Here is a 20,870-nt window from a genome sequence, read left to right as displayed (position 1 = left end):
GGCTATCTCCTGGAAGGCGAAATGCAAGTATTTCCTGTGTTTCGGTGCCAACTCGACATGAAAGTATGCGTCCTTTGAGTCGATGGTGGTGAATCAGTCTCCCGGCTGAACCGGTTCCAGTATCCGTTTGATGGTCAGCATACGGAACGTCTTGCTGGCAATGCATCGGTTTAGGATGCGAAAAAATGGGTCTGAAATCTCCCATCTTCTTGGGAACTAGGAAGTATGCTGAGTAAAAACCCCCTCTGTCTGTTGTGAATGGGGATGACAGACACAGTCTGTTTCTGTAACAGGGTCTGGATCTCTGCTTAGAGGTAATCTATCTCCTTGACCCCCATGAGCGGAGGAGGAAGGAACGCTGCAAAACTGGCGAGAACATCCCAGTCTCAGCGTCCAGTCCATCCGTTCTGTTAATATGCAATTGTGTCGTCACTCGTAAAACTGTGGGAGAGGATGAGCCACAAGCTGCGATGCAGCAGCTAGAAAGCTGTGATGTCCTATCTCGGCCCTCTCCGCCACCAGACCGTCCATAAATGGAAAGATGGCCCATGGGGGGCCAACATGGAAAGCTCATTGCCGGAGATGAGGTCCTTTAATGCATTTCAGCAATTCAGAGGATACGTTTAGCTATATGTGGTTACTAAGATTTTATATACAAAAGATATGAGTTTAAAAAAATATTTGATGCAGTTATAGTTTAACTGCCCAACAGTACATAAAGTAGTTCAAATCAGCCCCACCTCAAACAACAACAAAAAGTTATTTTTTCCCCCTACAGCTTTTGCTGGAGGGTCGACCTGAACGTGGCTCGGGGAACAGCGTGGCCATCTTTGAAATTCACATAGTTCCTGGTTACTGTATAGGTCAGTGTTTCATATCAAGTGATACCTGATGTGAAACTGTATTTATTCATACAAAATATGCAAGATTGAGTAAAGAATAATGGTTGTCTTTGCTGTTTCTGTTACCAGAGTGTAATTTTGAGGAGCATCACCTGTGCGGCTACAGCAACAGCTGGAACCCAAATGTCAACTGGTACGTTGGGGGGAGTGTGGCTAGAGAGACTGAGTCTAACCTGCTTGTACACCACCCCAGCGATAACCAGAGAGGTATATGCACACACACACACACACACACACACACACACACACACACACACACACACACACACACACACACACACACACACACACGCCTATAAATACATACATAGTGCATCCATACAGCCTGTCTGAACCATAGACTGTATAGATGGACGACGCATCTCCACTTCCTCCCATTGAACAGAAGTGAAACCAAAATACCTCAGATATGTGAGCTGGCATCTTAAGATTTTAACGCAGTAGTGATCGGGGGGGTGGAGCCGCGGTATTGAGGCCACCTGCCCAAACCAATTGCGAGTGTATGTGTATGTGTACTTTGACATTTTAATTTGGCCCATGTCCCATCCGGCCAACAGGGAGGGGGCGGGCTTTATGACCTATACTGCAGCCAGCCACCAGGGGGGCAATCCAGATGTTTTGGCTTCACTTTAAGGCAGGGGTCTCAAACTCGCGGCCCGCGGGCCAATTGCGGCCCGCAAGACGATATTTTGTGGCCCCCACCTTGATATGAAAGTTTAATGTTAGTGCGGCCGCAAATTTTTTTTTTTTTTTGTTTTTATAAAGTTTTTTTTTTGGGGGGCATTTTTTAATTTTTATTGACAGGACAGTGGATAGAGTCTTGGAAAGGGGGCAGAGAGAGAGTGGATGCGGAAAGGGCCACAGGCCGGATTCGAACCCGGGCCGCCGCGGTCAGGACCAAGTCTTGTTACATGGGCGCCCGCGCTACCAACTGAGCTAACCCAGGCGCCCTCGGCCCGCGAGATTTATGTGAATGGCAGTTTGCCGTGGAAGCGCGCGAGCCCGAGCTGAACGAACCTACCAATCACAGCGGGGTATATGGCTCCCGGGGACGGGCAATCGGCCGGGCTTGATGCAAGCAGAGAAACATTTCACAACAACTATGGCAGCGCCCGTGTAACATCGCATAAGCTTGATTAAAGCTTGATTTATACTTCTGCGTGTAATCGACGCCGTAGCCTGACGTGCACCTCTCCAGAAATGTAACTACACGTCGCGGCGACGCAGACCGCAACAGCTGTGATTGGTCCAGTCTCTCAGCGATGCTGAGCGGCCAGGACCAAGTTCTACTTCTCGCTGCCTCCATCTTTTCAATGTTTGTTCACACAAATCCACTCAGATATATGTTCTCTTTTCGGCGTTGCAGTAATATCAGTAAAAGTTCTGTGGTTCAACAGTTATGAGCTCCAACTCCCTCAGTTTCTGTTTGTAGTACAAGAAGAAGAGGAAACTCATAGAGACGCCGCCGCCAACTAGCGGTTTGGTGGTGTAATTGCAGAGCAACACAAACACAGCAGGCACAACTTTATTGCGGAGTGACACCAAGTGGAATGAATATATATCTTGTCACACAGCCCCAATCATGTCTTTTTCAAAGCCTGCAGTGAAGAGAAAGGTTGGTGACGAGCACAGACAATTTCAGGAAAAGTGGGAGACGCAATAGGCCATGTTCAGAAGAACCCATTCAAGTTAAAGAACTGTTAATAATGACGTTTGAGAAGATTGTTTTTTTTTTAACAAAGCTTTTTTTGTGGAATACCTGATGCGGCCCAGCCTCACCCAGACTCTGCCTCCAGCGGCCCCCAGGTAAATTGAGTTTGAGACCACTGCTTTAAGGGAACTGTCATGTCGTCCATCTTTACATACAGTCTATGGTCTGAATTCATGAGTGCAAATGCACGTCCAGAACTGTGCATGTGCAGGTTTATTGCACCAGCGCAGTTGGTGTGTGTGTATATATATACAGTATATAGTAACATTCATAACCTGCATCCATAACTTCCAATGGATTCCAAGAGCAGCCCAGTTTTACTGCAAAAAAGAAGTATCAAGTTGTCCATAGAAACATTTTAAAACATTACTGCAGCACAAATCACTTCTCCTCTGTCTGTTTCTATGATTAGTATGTTCCGAACTCTCCAAACACATATTTCTGCCAAAATATGGCTAAATATACAGCTCACATTTGTCACTAGTGTGGTTAGCTGTTTACGTCTGCAGCTCCCAACCGGTTATTATTGTGCAGTACTGTGGTCTGACCGCTGCATCTGACAGACCGGCAGTCACAGTGTTCATTTTGCTCATGATATGAGGAAGCATAGGAACAATTTTGACGCCATACTTTAGACTCATGGTTACATCATAACAGCGCACCTGCATGTCTTTATTTCGGCAGGAGCTTGAGAAGCAACGCACGTGCAGCGTTGTCACATGCAGCATTGTCTGGTTCCAGTTCAGATTGTAACGGCAATATTTAAATATCACTAATGCAACAAATACTTAAAAAATGGTGCCAGTTTTGCTGTTTGCTGTCCTTATGTTTTCTATATAAAGTGGTTGCCACTGCCCACAAATGGAGCAGAACAGGCACTGTAGCCTTATCCAGCAATTTGGGTTCATCAGTTGTGCTAACAATCAAATGTCACAAACATGAAAAGGTGGCGCTTATCAACATTCGACAAGTTTGTGCAGTGAAACAGGTTTGCATCATGGACAAAATTAAGATAAAAGAACAAAAAGTTTTGCATACAATGTCATATCTTAAGTTTATCCACATTTTCCAGCACTGCAGCATTGTTGTGATCCTGGAATTGTGGGTTTTAAAGTTTTTTTCTGTAGTATGTGGTTTGTGTCGACATTTAGGACTTCTCTGTAAGATGCTTAATTTTAATTTCTTAGAAAACGAAGTGTTGTCTTCAATGAATTTTATAGTGTTGTGGTGTAAATCAACTTGAACTTGAACCAGGCAAAATCCCATTACAATTCTAAATCATGACACAATCTGTGTAGATAACAGTTCATGGTCTATCAGTTTAAAACATCCTGGATCCAGCTGCATATAAAGGCTCTGTAGTTTGACAGCCAGTTTACATGGATTAATGGTTCTGGAGACAGAATCTGTAATCAGGACGGTGTGCTGGCCAATGAAATGAACTATTATATACTATTGTTTGGACCTCGTGGTTATCCATCTCTGCTTTATATGTTTAAAAGCAATGACATAGTCAATGCTCATTGTAGTCTGTCAAGAAAAAACATCTGTTTCATTTCCAAGCACTGATGGAGGTGGGTATGAATAAATCATTATACGTGATTCTGCGTAAAAATCCACTAGTAAATGTCTTATGGTTACTCGTAAAACCAATAAATGAGCCCATAACTGTGTACCTTCAACTCATCTATATCTTCCACTGCTCCAGGCCACTACATGTATGTGGACTCTGTGTACGCCAAGCACTTCCAGGAAGTAGCCAAGCTGACCTCACCCATGACCACGGTGCCCATGGCCGGCTGCCTGTCCTTCTACTACCACCGAGACCAGGAGAGGGGAAACATCTTTTCACTTTTCACCAGAGACCAACTGGGCCACTATGAGGAGATCTGGAGGCCAGGGGTGTATGCTACCGCTGGCTGGAGTCTGGTCTACGTTGATATCAAGGCCCCACACCCCCTGGAGGTCAGTACTGGAGCTACTATTCACGACGCTAGCGACTAGACCTATAATTATAAAAAACAGCAACTGTGGTCTGCTGTGGAAAATGGCTGTATGGGTTTTTTTAAAGGTTAATTCCATCTTACTGCAAATTGAGTTTTATTTTTGAAGCTTTTTAGATTAGTTCTGTCAGTTATATGCATCATTTGAAGGCAAAGGGACAAGACTTTGGCATCGGAAGCATTCCGGTTTTCCGTTTGTAGTCCGAGTAGTATTGACCGATCACATTCAAGCAGACTTTGGTTGAATGCAGGTAAACAATCCGTGTGGAGAGAACACATGGACCGAAATGCAATCTGGGAACCCATTGGCTATCGTTTGACGATGATTTTGCTTTTTATTGGTTTAGAATGAGCTTTTAAACTGGCTACTTGTGCAACAATCCGGTCGTACACGTCGTCTCTCAACTCTAACTCCAGTCTCACATCTCAAGTTGCTAATCGAACTGTTTTGATTGTGGAGGAATTTGTCTGATTGCAGCAGCTGAAAAACTCCACTATTGCGAGTCACTAATGAGTCTCCTTTCCCTGGTCCTGCACAGTCTGGTGTAGATGCCGATGTATTATGCAAGTGCAGACTGAGACCAACTGATGACCCTAACAGGGTTTAGAGACCAGGTTCCATGTTTTTCCACCATGAAAAACTGTGTTTCCTTCCTTGAGGCCCACTGAAAATCCTTCTCCATTACTTCACTAGACCCCTCCCACACCCAAGATTTTGCTTTAGTGACCACAGAAGCCACAGCCCTTCTGGCCTCCCAGTTCTTGTCTGCTGCTGGGCCAACCAAGCCCAAAATGCCTACTTCTTCAGCTTGACGGCCTCCTTCACCGCTGGTGTTGCCACAACTCCTAGCAGCCGCCTCCACAATGGAGGCACTCCAACATGGCCCACTTGGATTCCACGTCCCCACCTTCCCCCGGAGTGCATGAGAAATCTTCCGGAAGTGAGAGTTAAAGACCTCGTGAACAGGGGCCTCAGCCAGATGTTCCCAGTTCACACCTCACTACACGTTTGGGTTTACCAGATCTGTCAGGCAGCCTCCTCCGCCAGGGCACAACCAATACCGATACTTCATGAGTATCCCCACACCCACCCGGTGCCTCTCACCCTGGGTAAGTCCAGAAAAGGAGAGACTAGTCTCGCTCGACCTCCCACACTAGCTCTGGTTCTTTCTCCGCCAGAGATGAAGTTCCTGTCAGCGATGCTTGGGGTCAGCAGGCCCAGGTCCCCGCCTTTGCCTTCCGCCCAGCAAATGCACCCGGGTTAGGGTTAATGCCTATCCCACAGGGTGGCAGCCCTATTGCTCTTCTTTTTTTTTAAGATTTGTTTTTTACACCTTTATTTGACAGAATAGAGGCAGAGTGGAGTGAGGGGAGAGTGAGTGGTATGACATGCATCAAATATCCAAAGGCTGGAATTGAACCCGGTGGACTAGAGTCCTTCAAATGTGGCCCAACTCAAAGGTCAAAGGTCAACTTTATTATCCCACGAGGGGAAATTTATGTGGTCATATACACGTCTCATAAAAACAACATATAAAAACCTCACACACTTCCCAGGATCCTGCGCACAGCGCAGTCCCATGCACACTCCCCCCCTCCAGCACACACACACACACACACACACACACACACACACACACACACACACACACTAGCAGAACATCCGATACAATACCGCCAGTACAAAAAAATACACCCTCCACAATATAAAATATAAACTCTATACAAAGTGCAATCCGAAAGTCTTAGTATACAGAGAAACACCGTCCAAAACAGTATACAGTATAGGATGGGCTACAGCCTATTTACCTCTCGTTTAGGAGTCTAATTGCCGTCGGCACAAAAGATTTGCTATACCTCGTTGTTCTAATTTTTTTCTGCAGGAATCTGCTATTTGATTTGCTACTCCTTTTGAGTTTCTGATGGAGAGGATGAGTAGGATCGTTGAGGATCTAATCTGCTTTTTTTAGAATAAGGTCCCTATACAGCTGTGCTGCAGACACCTGATCGATCCCAATGATCCTGCTTGCTGTCTTGATCAGGCGCTGCAGTTTGACATGATCTTGAGCAAGCATATTACCAAAGGTGCAAATCAGACCGAAAGACAGAACGCTCTGCAGAACAGTATTGTAAAACATTTGAAGAATACAATTACCTAAGAAAGAACGGCCTCTGTTGTAGTTTATTAGACTTACTTTGTGGACATACACTGAATTTTAAGTGGTCATTGATTTCAACTCCAAGGTATTTATAACTTGAGACCCGCTCAACTAATTCTCCCTTAATCTTGGCAGGAGGAACTATTATCTGGCAGGAGGAACTATTATCTACTATTAACTACTTCAGGCTAAAATGCCGTTATCAGGCTAAAATAATCCTGTTTATTCTCATCCAGCTAGTTTGGTTTGAAAGCAGTTTGAGGATTGATTTGTTAATCCTGGATGAAGTTAGCGGTTATGGTTATGGTTAGGACTAACATTAACTATAGATGAGTAAAGTTGCTGATGACAGTTGTCATTAGAGATGAGAACGCCATGATTGCGGCTAAATCTTTCACCTCCGACAGTTTAGACCCTTTTAAAAATGATTTGCACTTTGTCAAATCACAATTTTGATATAACAAAAAAAGATTAATTATTCAACCCTAGTTGTAGGGTAACCCCTTTGCTGGAAGCCCTCTCTCATTTCAGCAGCTTTAAGCTGTAACTGTGAATGAGCTGGTTTTTACTCTCTTTCTTTGTAATGAACTTATTTCAAATGTTTATGTTAATAGTCCAATTTGTTTTTTTTTAATTTCATGCTACAGAAAGATCCTATTTTTCCAAATATCATGAAAGAAAAAAGAATACAGTACTTTACGGTCTCATTATGTTGTGTGCAGCTGAGTGGACAGACACACTCACATACACTCGCTCCTCTGTGACTTTCCACTGCACTGTCAAATGTATATTCTTCTCTATGACTCCACGGTTTCCTTTCCTTGTGCTTTCAGCCAGAAAGACTCCCACAGCCTGCTGCTGTCGCTGTGGAAAGAAGCTTGCGTAACATTACTAACTGGGTCAGTTCATCTGTCCAGTCGAGCCAAGAGTCGTACAGAGCTTTTCCATCAAGCAGCACTCTGTTGACTAACACATGTTCCTCAATTTACCCTACACTGATGTCACTGTCTGGCTTCTATAGCTGTCTTCTCTATCAGTATATGTCATGCGTTCACAACATTTCTTTATGACAATTCACAGAGCATGTTCTCAGGTTTAAGACTTATATGGGTAGATGAGTAATGAGCAATGTATGATGGGTAATGAGCAATGTATGACTTAGAGTCTAAGTCATACATTGCTGGTTTCCCATCTGTTAATGGTTGCTGCTTATGTCTGTGTGTATTACCAGGTGGTGTTTGAGGTGGCTTTTAACAGTGCCAGAGGTGGGTACGTGGCCATAGATGACATCTCCTTTTCTCCTGAGTTCTGCCACACTGACACAGGTAACTTTAGGGATCTTTAAATGATCAATGGTCATTTAACTGCAAAATCATTTTTCAAATACAGCAGTGATGCAGCGATGATCAGAAAACACTCTTATTCTCTGCAATAACATCCTAAGCCGAACCCCTGGTTTCTATGTTACTTGAAGGATACACACTATTCACATCACTGACCTCTGTTGTCAAGGCTCCGTTCACATTGGAGATGCTGCATTTTGTGTTCCAGAGCCAACCGTTGACCCCTCCATAGCCAACTGTGACTTTGAGAATGGGCTGTGTCTGTACTATCATGAGAGAACGGAGACTAAAGAGTGGAGCAGAGTTTCAGTGAAGCCTAATGCCTACAGGATAGGAGACCATACCACGGGATCAGGTAAGTCACACACTGCACCACAGACTCCAACACCTATTACATGATGATACACCAATATGTCATTTTTATGGTCTATTTGGTTGGAGAGTGGGTTGAGCAGTTGTGGGACACACAATCATGGAAGAAGTGGAGTTGATATATTTGCTTTGATGGCCCACGCCGGGTGGCCCAAAGCAACATCCAGCACAACAAACCACTTTGTAGAGTTTTCACACACAAAATACATGCGTACATCTTTTCCTCACACATATACTGGTATTTATAAAGGAAGGCTGTGCGGTGAGAATGTGCGGGATGTCAGGATGTGACGACACATCTGCTCAGCACTGTCGTCGAAAGTAGCTGGAACTTGGATTTGGTATCATCTCCTGAGCAGTGTCCTAATTCAACTCCAGGAACTCGCCCCCAAATCGGGGACAGCATACATTACATCATATGTAACATCACAGTGTTGTACTGAAATGTGAATTTTGTGAAATTGTTCCACTCTTAGTACAGCTTTACTTTGCACCGTGTACCATTGTAGTTAAACACATTGTCGTTGAACACTACCAGCTTTGTTCTTAATAATGCTCTTTGTCTTCTCTTTCTCAGGCTGTTTCCTTCTGGCAAACACTCATTTCTCTTCGAGGCCCGGCTATGTGGGTCGGCTTCATGGTCCCTTTTTACCAGGGAACCACAAATACTGCCTGAGGTTCTACTACCTGCTTCATGGATTTAGGAAAGCAGACAATGCTCTGGTTCTTTACATTTATGACGAGAACAACGTGGCCCAGGAGAAGGTGTGGAGCCTGCATGACACCACCAGGGCTGTATGGACCCAGGTGGAGATCACCTACATGAAGCCCATGCTGTCCAAGGTATGAAGCAGTAGATGGGTGACGCATGTGGAAAGTGATGCTTTTGAATGACCGATAGAAGGCCTGAATGGAAGAATGGAAAGACAGATGGATGGATGGATGGATGGATGGATGAGAATGATAACTGGATAAATGGTTGGTAGCAGTATTCAGTCTTTTTCTCTGTTTCCCAGGTAGTGTTTGTCAGCATATGTAAGAACTTCTGGGAATGTGGCCTGGCAGCCATCGACGACATCACTGTCAGCCTCGGGGACTGTCAAGTCACAGCAGGTAAAAGACTCACTGAGACATACACTGACAACTATTGATGATGTCAGACATAAGCCAGGAGCCTCTTTAAAGTTCCAAAAACGTTAAACTGACAGTTGTGATTGACAGCTGCTCTGAGTGAAGTAGTCCCACAGCCGGAGGCTCAGGAATAGGTACGAGAGAGATGTAACTTTAACATTCCATAACCGACACGAGTCTGTGTAATAGAACATGTGTCACCAGCCCCCGATCGGTCAGTGTATCTTTTGGTCATTAGGTTTTCCTTTCACAAACGGATATTGAAAAACAAAAAATTAGTGGTTATTTGATTTTTTTGATCGAAATACAAGGTGTTTTTCTTTATCAGGGTCAAAAAGGGATGAACTAAACTTAAAAAATGGGTTGATTTTCATTTTCTATTTCTAAAAACAAAAAATAAAATCACTAGAAGACAGAAACGAAAAAAAAAGCCTGTTTTTTCATATTCTGCAACCTGAAGTTGCCATTTACAAAATAAGAGCGCGTATGAGGACGCTACTGTGTATGAGAAAAAAAAGTACGGTGATACTTTGGGTTTAACTTTGTTTTTTGAAACAATAAAAGAGTGTGTCTCAGGGAAGGAGACATGACTTCAGTTTTTCTGCAGTCATGTCTTTTCCCCCTCTCATACACATCACCATCCTCATACGCGCTCTTACTTTGTAGATGGTAACTTCCGGTCGTAGAATATGAAAAAACTGGCGTTTTTTTCGTTTCTGTCTTTTAGTGATTTTATTTTTTGTTTTTAGAAATAGAAAATGAAAATCAACCCGTTTTTTACGTTTAGTTCATCCCCTTTTTGACCCCGATAAAGAAAAACACCTCGTATTTCAATATTCATTTTTGTATTTTAAAACAAAAATCAAATAACCACTTATTTTTTGTTTTTTAATATCCGTTTGTGAAAGGAAAATCGAATGACCAAAAGATACACTGACCCCGATCACTACTATACAGACTCTGGCTCCAAATGGCGTCAAAATCTCAAGATGGCAGCTCTCTATCCGGGATAATCTGGCTTCACTTTTGTACAGTGGGAGACGCGTCATCCATCTGTATAGTCTATGGGCTGAACCCACACACGAACACTCCTTAACTCGCAGGATGTTCCTGGTGTTTCCATGAATGAAAACCGCAGCACACATTGCGCTGAGCTGTCAGTAAATCGAGCCTCGAGGGTCTTTGCTCGCCTTATGTGCTGACTGTGTGTGTGTGTGTGTTTGCTCCACAGGCTCCCTCCCAGGCCAGTGTAACTTTGAAAGTGGAGTCTGTGGCTACATCCAGGATAAGAAAGAAGACAAAGCCGACTGGCTGCGAGTCCGAGGACACACCCCAACCTCCTATACAGGACCCAGGGGAGACCACACTACTGGGGTGGGTGAGTCATTTCCTCATTCATTGCTTTATTCATTCATTCAGAGGTCATACCCCCCCACATGGTGTCTGCATGGATCCCTGTGTGTGATGTGAAAGGATTAATGCATCATCCCACTGTTGGAATGCAGAATTTGACAATCATCTATTCATATAATTCTGCTTAAATTCTGAATATTGGAGTTGTTGTTGCATGCTTTGTTCTACACAGTATTCTGCTCTTCTTTGTGTGTTGTATTTTGACAGCTGTACTAACAAGTCTCCACTGAGATGAGACTGAGTTGTTCATGTGCTTCCTCCAGGTTACTTCATGTACATCGAGGCGTCGCTGATGCGTCCGGGTCACAAAGCTCGACTGCTGACCTCTGACCTGCGGGGCTCCTCGTCCCCTCAGTGTCTGATCTTCTACTACCACATGTACGGATCCGGCACCGGCATACTGAGCGTGCTCCTGCGCCAAGGCGGCAGCAGAGAGCAGGACACGTTGCTGTGGAGACGCCGCGGTGAGCAGAGCGTCAGCTGGATGAGGGCGATGGTGGACTACCACTGTGATGTGCGGCACCAGGTACGTCAGTGTGTAGATTATAGGAGTCACAAACTGCTGGCTCTTAAGACAGATAGTGAGAAAACACCAACAAATGTTTCCCTTGTCTCTACTCATCATCAAATGAATCTAATTCAGACTGCATAGTACAACAAGGTGGCAGAGTACAGAGCACATTATGGTCTCATTTCTTTCAAAATTATTTTTATATCCCTTCTGTTTGTATCTTCGAAGTTATTAAGTACCCCAAATAATGATAATACATGTTTAAACAAGGCTGGTATAATGGTACAAATTTAGCACTTTGAGCTATCAGAAACTAATTTGTACCTTTATGGCGGATCAAAATGTATGTGTCTGCTCTCAAGGCAACAGCTGGGCAATATAGTTTCTCAAAAACGTCAGCTCTATTGATGATATGCTATATCAAGATTTATCGTTAAATTAACCTCTGTAATGATATATGAATCTATCTAATCTTTTGTTAGATTCACTCGTGCAGCAGATTATCTGTCTTCACACTTGACCCCTTTATAATTCTTTGTACTGATTATTAATTGTGATTAAGAAAAAAAACTCTCAGTTAAAGGGCGGGTCCATTATTATTATTAATTTTAATGTTTTTATATCATTCTGTAGCTTCCCAAATTTTGGTTGAAGCACGTATTTTTTAGTATCAAAATGCTATTTTCCCAAGCCCTTCTAAAATGTTTTCACATGTGACCTGCATGATGAAGTTACTACAGATATATAAATATATATAAATATATATATATATATATATATATGTGTCAATGTCAACATTCAACGTATCCTTGGTTTGCCGAAACATACCATGCCAACATTTTTTTCTGGCGACTGGGTTGTTAGTGGACATCACACTCAGTTTCACATGTGTTTGTGTTTCCTTCAGATTATATTTGAAGCCATCCGAGGCCCAACACTACGAAGTGATATCGCTATTGATGACATCCATTTTAAAAGGGGACCATGTGAAGGTTAGTATAATACAACAGACCTATTTCACTCTAAACAGCTGGTGTTGTGTCTCTACTTGTGTCTCACTGTCACCTCTAAGTCAAATTAATGCAGACATATTACTACACAAGAAACAGATATTGATACAATGTCAGTGTTTAAGCAATGATATATGCATTGTTTTATGAGAGGAACTATAATCTCTGTGTTGTCTTGTCCTCCTTCAGATCCCGGTGACATCACTCCATACTCAGGCTTCTCAGAGTATTTCAATGAGATTGAGAACTGAGGCTGGCGGGACGTCTTTCTGTATAAATGCTTGGTAGTCTTTTCAGAGTTGGGCTGGGTGGCTTTCAGAAGTGTGAATGTGAACAATCCACTAAGACAATTTACAAAGTTGTAGAGTAATGCTTATGTTGCAGCAAGGACCTCCACCACACTGTTCTGCTGTCTTTCTTCACGTCCCAGTCCAGCAAATTTCAATGTTTGTGCTTTAGTTCTTAGTGTTTCTCTGATCACAGTTCAAGATAATGGAATTGGATTACACACTGACGAGTGCTGGTGATTTCTCCTTGTGACAACATTACATCTCACAACATCGCACCTCATCTCATGACACTCAAATACATAACCACAATCCAGTGTAAAGGCCTGTTGACACTATGCACGAAAAGTCGCACAAATATTTGCCGTAGGTCAATGAAAATAGCTATTTCAGTTACAAAGCACTACTGCTCTGCCATTTTCATTTTTTGTTATATAATAAACCAACACATCCATGAAGTCTTTTCCCAGCTGCTTTTGAGTTGAAACTAATGAGCCAGGACACTCGCTTAAAAAACTAACCTGACATGTAGCTTTCTTTGGTCCTTTCGTTGGGGTGACATACTACATTACATTTGACACCATTAGCAAGATACCTGGATAATAAAGGGCATTTTTGATACAGATGGGCTCAAGACACAGATTCTGACAGTGTGAACATAGAGCCCTATATAAGACACAACTTAAAGTCAAGTAAAGTAATCCAGTGATTTCATATTGCGATTCCATAAAGTTGAAAGGCTTGCAAGTGACTAAAAAAAAAGAATGGTCATAGTCCAGTATGAGTCAAACTCCCACAGTGCCCATAATTCAGCTCAGTGGTATATTTTCATTAAACCCTTCCTGTCTGGTAAACAGCGACATCTTTTAAACTCCAGGCCCCCCAGTTTGTAATGCAGGCTTTGATTATAAATGCTTCGTCTCCAAGCCCAAGCTGAGCTACTCATCTTTTGTTGGCACACTGCTGTGCTTATTGGTGTGTTACTGCCACCTGTTGATCAGTGGGATAATGTGGATCCATTGGCAGGAAGGCATCTGCAAATGATGCAAATCAAACAAAACGTAGAAAAAGAAATTTCTCCATAGCAGACTCCACTGGGTACCTTTAAGTGATGTCACTCAAGTGATTTTATACATGACAGTTTGAGGCACAAAACTACACCTGAAAACGGCGTACAGTGAACAAATACTACAGTTGCTTAATTGTGAGCGTTGTATAACATACTATAGCTACAAGGGGTTTTGTTACAATCCCACTTCAATTTAATTTGTATTAAAGGATATAACTGTAATGTGCTATATTCTTCTTGTTGTCAAACAGTCCCATGAATAGACCAAAACCAACAATGTGTTGGTCCGTCTTTCAATAATTTGCTGCTACCCTACCCTGTAAAATAAACCTCACAGATATATAATTTCATTTTTTTTAAAAAGGTTCAGTAATTTCCTAAAGCAGTTGGTCACTGTAGTTTTTAACTAAACTAAAACAGGAGGAAATAGCGAATTTGTTGGGGACTATTTTCAACGGCGGATTAATACACATTTAGTGCTCTATAAGTATTTGGGACAGCAGGACAGTGTATGTGGGACTGAGAACAAAGAATAAAATACAGTGTGTGTTCATGGTAATAAAGGAACACGTCACCCAGTGACGGAGTGCGACTCATTGATGTGTTTTTAATAGTTTAGACAACAATGGAGCTCTATGGCACAGAGGAAGAAGAGATATCCGGCTCTTATTCACAAATAGAACATTGCCAACCTCATCCTGTATGGTACAGCGCTCGTTATTTAAAAAACTGGACGCTAAATAGTTGATTCCATCCCAAAGAGGGGGAGATGAAACTGACTTAACAATCAGATGACTTTTTCTGCTCAGGGAGGTCCAGCTCAGCCTAACTGGGCTTTAAGGCTCAGAAATGGAAATCTGTATGGAAGAAAAGAACGGGCGAAACAAATATTTGGCCACTTTGGTGCATAGTGACGCTGGGCCTTGTCTGCTGTTCCATCTGGGAGGAAACAAAGCACACATCCACACAACACCACCACCATGAAAACATTAAGAATAGGCAATAATGATCCTTTTATTTGGGCTTCCACTATTGCACTATTGTTTGTATACTTCTGTTCTGTACATATTTGTTTATAGTATCCGATGTTTGAATTCACACATGGATTGAGGGAGATGGGATGTCAGGGAAAGGGACTTTTGTTAGGGACACTTAGCGCTTCGCCATGGACAAGCTTCAAGTTTGAAAGCCAGTACTGTGCTGATATTTCTCACATATCTCATCTCAGAATATAACTAATAAGGTTGTGTAGGTTATTTTTTCATCAGATTTCATGCAAGATTTTTTTTATGTTAGTTCCACTGTGACAAAGGATTTGTGTCCAGCTTCAGTCTTAAGTCACAATTTAGGTGTTCACGGATATTTTTTGGTAAATCCTCCGTCATCTGTTTATCAGTATCTTTTCAAGGCATGGATTCTATAAGGTGCTGGGAACCTTAGAGGTTTGATACATGCTGACCTGCAGACTTTTCAGTGTTCTGCTGTGCATTCGGATGTCCAGGCCTTCTGTAGGCTACGCCACTGTTGAGCTGTTAATGTACCTTGGTCTTCCTGTTTAGGCTGTTAACCAGGCTGTATGGGGAGACGTGGGCAGTGACTCAGAAGTCTGGAACTAGGTTTTTTTCCTGTCAGCTTTTCTACTTGCTTCTCTCACCATTCTATTCACCCTAAACACAATAGTGCATTATAGTCCTTCATGATTGTTTCTGAGATACTGGAACCACCATGTTAGGCACCAGTAAACAGATCACACCTGTTTCCCTTACAGAATCATTTCGGTTTACTATACAACATTTGTTGTCTCATAGTTTGAGTCATTATTTAACAATGTATTACTCACCAAGGTAACTGCTTGGATCTTGGAACGCCATTGCTATAAATACTTTTGATGTTCACCTCCAGTTCCTCTTCCAAATGAGTTTTTTTCCAAACCAATAAACCAGGTTTTGCTTGTGTGTGCTTTTTTTCTATATTTGGATTAAATCCATCTTCCTTCCCCAAGTAGCATCTTATGGATCACGCTATCATGTAATACATGATGAACTTGTTACTGCAGTCAGACAAGATCATATCTTTAAGCCTTTTATTTTCTGCTATCTGCCATTCATGTCTTCTTTTTCATCAGGTCTGTAGGTTACTTGCAGGATATACAGTATACCTCATGTAAGGAAAAGGCAAACAGCATAAACAGAATAATTTTCCATGGCGGTACTGCAGCGATTTTGTACTGTTTGATATTCAATAAAGTTGTGGGAATACATTTGTCATACATGTCTGTCGTATTTTATCACAAAAATCTATATTTAAAAAGGAAAAAAGAAAATATCAGCAAATAATTCTAAATTGTTAACTGGGACTGATGTGCCATGTCAGTATTTATACATACATACATCACACAGTCCTGACTATGACAACATAACATAACAACATGAAATACAACAAAATGGTGCTGAATGCAAGAGATTGTTCTTATTGATATAATAATTTGACTTTAACAGCTGTTAGCACTTGTAAACATGTCACGATTATAGCAGTTGAATTGGGTGCTGCCTATACATTCAAGATAAAAATTGTAAGTCATGTCAAGGTGAAATGTCATTAAGGAATACGGTAGGGAGGAACAGAGAGACGGACTGTGACACTATAGGTTCAACCACAACTCAGCTGTGAAGTGAAGATTTCATCAGCAAAAAGTTTTTTTTTCACATGCAAGGTGTTTGATTAATAGCCACACATACAGTACATATGCAAGGAGCAAAATATAATATAGAATATACAGGAGCTGCACATGAAGGACAGTTCCAAACACTGACCTTGAAACAGACAACCCAGAGGTCCGTCTACTATTCTCTCTGTTTAACTAGATCACTGATTCGCCCACATTTAAAGGTGTAATGGAACTGAATCCCCATCTTCTGTCTGTTAGGTAAGAGCACCCTCTGTTGGTTGAATATATATTCCTCTGATCTGAGAGCCACACAATTAACCTCAGTGGACTCACAGCCCTCAGTCTGTATTGTGCCATAGTATTATAGTTATTATCCTGTTTTTGTCCTGATCAGAATTTAAGGTGGAAGAGTGTACAGCTACAGATGCTAATCATGGCTGGATCACCAACCAGAGAAAAGAGGGCAACTGACCCAGGGCCCCCAGACCATGGAGGCCCCAAAAGTTCCACGTTTACTGTGCTGATTTAATCGAAAATACATCTGAGAATATGCACCACTAAACGGACATGATGAGGGCCTTAAAGTGGGTCCTGCTTTATTATGTGACCTTGGGGCCCTGTCTTGAAGAGGGTCACTGTGTCAAAATCTAGTTTTAAGGCCATTGTTTCCCCAGTGTTGTGGGTACATGTTGCATATTTCTAAATGTAGCCTCTTCCGGGCCTGAAATCATGGCTTGACGACAAACTGGAGGCATCCTTGGCATAACCCCTTCCTTAGCCAAGCCCACAGGAAGAACGCCGGTCGTTGATGCCAATTTTCGTAGTGGCCAAACGGCAGTACTAGCCATTGGGCCCAAATAGACTTTTTCCCAAAGACTTACATTTGGAAAGAGACGTCTGTAACGCAGTGGATAATTGTTTTGTGGTGAATCAACTTCCCAGTATGAACACTCTAATAGCCCTTATCATTAGCTCCTAAAAGTTGTAAAATGCACTAATAGCTGAATCCAGAGTTATTTCCCTTCCTCCGTTCATGTGAATGAGACCCAAACCGAGGCTGGAGCGAGTGCTCGGAGGCGGATTATATCATTATTATTCAAGATTTTCTTCATTTTCTTCATTACTGAAAATGATGAGCTTTAAGTGTACCACAATGCGCATTTCAAATGTAGCCGCGTTAATACCCTAAATATTTTCCAGTTTCAGAGGTTCTTTTAAGTCAAAAATATACTTTAGGGTTTTCTCAACCCCTTCCCAAAAGGGTATAAATATTGGACATGTAAAGAATGTGTGTATAGTTTTCTACTTGTTCCCCACATCCTCTAGTCCTTGCTAAAGGCTAACATTTGCCATACTTATAAGGCATGATAAAACATCTCATGCTCACTTTCCAGGCAAATCTCCTCCAGTATTTTGGGATGTCTTAAAGTTTCTACTTGAGTCTTTCCAATCTTCTAATGATATATGTTGATTTCTAATTATATTTCACATTTCTGTTTTACTTAACACCAAAACTAAATTCATGGCTACCAACAATAGAACACATTTTTGACATGGAAAATGAACCTTTACAAACAGAGATCACATAAAAAAATTGAATACATTTTTCATTTATTTATTTATTTATCTATTTATTTATTTTGTTTTGCGGTTTAGTTGAGTTGTGTTTCTCTTAGTTTTTTTTTATCTTATATGTATATATATATAAATATATAAAAAATTAATTAAATTAAACTTAAATTGTATACAAATGAAGTAAACAATTGCCTGGAAGATGATAAAAGAAACATTGCAATAAAGTATAAATAAATAAATAAATAATAATAATAATAATAATAATAATAATAATAATAATAATAATAATAATAATAATAAAAAAAGAAAAGAAAAGAAAATATAAGAAAAGAAAAATAAAAGTTTGATGGACGATGAGACTTATCACAGGACGTTCCACCTCTTCGGTGAATCCCTTCCAAGGTTTTCCTGCCCGTTTCCTTGCCAGCATTACTTGTAAGAATTACATCACATGTGTAGCTGCTGAATGATGATGCTGTGAGTGTGTCTGCGGTGTATAGTGCATGTTGCTCTCTTAATACTTTCTTTGACATTTTTCTCAACCAAAAAGGTTGAATGAATCAACATTATTGAAGCCTGAAACATTTTAAAATGCAGAAGCAATCATGTTCATGAGTGTTTTATTTATTTATTTATTATTGCGCTGTCCTGTTTGCTGGAACACAGAGAGAGGAGCGGAAACAATAGCAGGGTGACAGGTAGACAGGAACAGAGGATCCCAGACGATGCCCTCTGAACCACAGGACACAGTCATTATACTCCTCAGAATAAAAAAGGCTAAATAAATTATTGAAGAGTTGATGCCCTTGCAGTGAGAAGACAACTAATTAGCTCGTCGTCATTAGTGGAAGTGGTCAGTGTGTGACAGTTGTGAAGCCATTGATTGCACCCGGCGATTTGGCCGACAATCCCTGGAGGTTAATCATTGACAGGATGGAGGGGTCAACCTCTCCATGGCTCAAGGCGTACGGGGTTCGGTCAATAACCCTTCATCTGGAGCTCGCTGAGAATTTGTCTCGAGAGCTGCCACTCCTCAAATCACCAATAGCTCCCAACTTTATGAAGAGATTAGAAACATGGAAGGCCTTGGAGGATGAGGAGGAAGCGGTTTCTGGTGAGCAACAGGCTGTCTGAAAACTATATTGAGACAATAAAAGAGTATATGACATTATTCTATGTAGTCGATGTTATAACGGAGTAAAATGAACCATTTTTAACGTGTCCCCTGAGCAGATAAACTATACATACACACACCTTGTTACACTGATTAAAAGAAACTTCAAAGGAGCTGTGAGACACAAATTACATTAAGTTGCATTTTAAAGCTTCACATAGTTTATTAATATCTCAAGATTATTCAAATTAGAAACATGAGCTCATGATCTCAATCTGCCAGATTCCAAAGAAATAGGTTGAGGCTAAACTCAGGGATGACAACAGTGGTGAAAAGTAATGAAGTTAATTTCCTGAATAGGCGTGTCTTTCATCATCTTAAAGGTGCAACGTGTAACAGCGAGTCACCTGCTCCAAAGAAATGGGGACAACATTTCACCTCTACTACTGGGTCCATTCAATCTAAATTCATAGTCATCAGTCATTAAAAAAAAAAAAAAAAAAGTTTACGTTATACATCTGTGTGTTTACTGTGACACTAACTGGGGCTGTACGGTCTATGTACGCTTTGATACTTTGTTTATTGGATTAAATCCCAAGTGGCAGAAACGAGAAAATGACTCCAACCTTCATCTCGTCCTCCCCGCGGTCAGGAGAACCACCTCACCGGGTGGAGAGCGGTCGGCACTCTGCAGCTCCAGGAGACGGATGTCTAGTCAGCGGCGGCAGCAACTCAGATCTAGCCAGAAACAAACCCCAGCGCCAGGAGTCACAGCGGTGCTGGCGGTGCGCTGGGTCTAGCCTATGTAACGGGGCAGCAACGCAAAGTTTGCTGATCAGCTAAACAGTTCACTAAAATATGTTTCTGAAAACATTTGAGGCATTACAGTAACAGAATCTTGATTCAGATTTGATCAGCGCTGCCTAGTTTGACCCGTTTGATTGGAGTTCGCGAATTGACAGCTGCCCCAAGACTGCTTGGCTCTGATTGGTTGATTTTGTTCGGGCGCGGTGAAATCTTGCAAATGCCATTATGAGCACTAGGAGGAGGAAGAGGAACCAGATTTTTTTTTTTTTAAATAAATTACCTGTCTCATGCACTATACTGTCACGATATAGTAACCGTTTTATAAAATATAACTTTTTATCATATTTGCTCCAAGTTACCATCTGCAGCTTTAAACTCAATAAATGTGTTTGCAATGCTGTTATAAACAATTATAAGAAACCCAAGGCTTTTATTAAGGTTCTTAAACAGTCGGAAAACTATTAACAAATTTCCTATTAGTGCTTATAAATGTCTTAAAATAATAATAATAATATAATAAATAATATAATCTAATATAAACATGTTTATAATGCTATTATTACCACTAAAATAGTTTTATTACCACATGTTAATGTCAATAAGCATCTTAATAGGACTTATATGGGCTTTATTACCTATTAACTAAGGCTTAGTGCAAGGACCTTAATATATAGCGTTACTGTACCTTCATTTATTATCTATGTTGAGCCGGTTAGTATTAGGTGTTTGTTGAACTGATTTACACCAGAAAATGGGACAAGGCCATGAGTCAGGATGCACTTGCCTCCTCTGTTC

The 20,870-nt window shown here is 41.4% G+C and overlaps 1 protein-coding gene across 2 annotated transcripts in view; it reads left to right on the top strand.

Moving 5' to 3' along the window:
• mamdc2a (MAM domain containing 2a) overlaps window positions 1–13,375 on the top strand; it is a 31,027-nt gene extending 17,652 nt beyond the window's left edge. Inside the window, exons 4-14 of one of the 2 annotated variants that reach the window (XM_074637530.1) lie at window positions 779–863; window positions 972–1,109; window positions 4,322–4,578; window positions 8,007–8,100; window positions 8,327–8,473; window positions 9,068–9,333; window positions 9,507–9,603; window positions 10,853–10,999; window positions 11,298–11,560; window positions 12,453–12,537; window positions 12,745–13,375. In XM_074637530.1, the coding sequence (XP_074493631.1) occupies window positions 779–863; window positions 972–1,109; window positions 4,322–4,578; window positions 8,007–8,100; window positions 8,327–8,473; window positions 9,068–9,333; window positions 9,507–9,603; window positions 10,853–10,999; window positions 11,298–11,560; window positions 12,453–12,537; window positions 12,745–12,806 (1,641 nt within the window). In that variant the 3' untranslated portion in view covers window positions 12,807–13,375. Of the gene's footprint in view, window positions 1–778; window positions 864–971; window positions 1,110–4,321; window positions 4,579–8,006; window positions 8,101–8,326; window positions 8,474–9,067; window positions 9,334–9,506; window positions 9,604–10,852; window positions 11,000–11,297; window positions 11,561–12,452; window positions 12,538–12,744 lie in introns of those variants that run through there. The other variant, XM_074637531.1, reaches the window with a different exon arrangement.
• Window positions 13,376–20,870: the final 7,495 nt, after the last annotated feature.

The sequence above is a fragment of the Sebastes fasciatus genome, chromosome 6 (genome assembly GCF_043250625.1).
Source record: "Sebastes fasciatus isolate fSebFas1 chromosome 6, fSebFas1.pri, whole genome shotgun sequence".
Taxonomy (NCBI): Eukaryota; Metazoa; Chordata; class Actinopteri; order Perciformes; family Sebastidae; genus Sebastes; species Sebastes fasciatus.
Note: the sequence above shows the minus strand (reverse complement) of the source record. Positions and strands in the feature narration are given on the sequence as shown.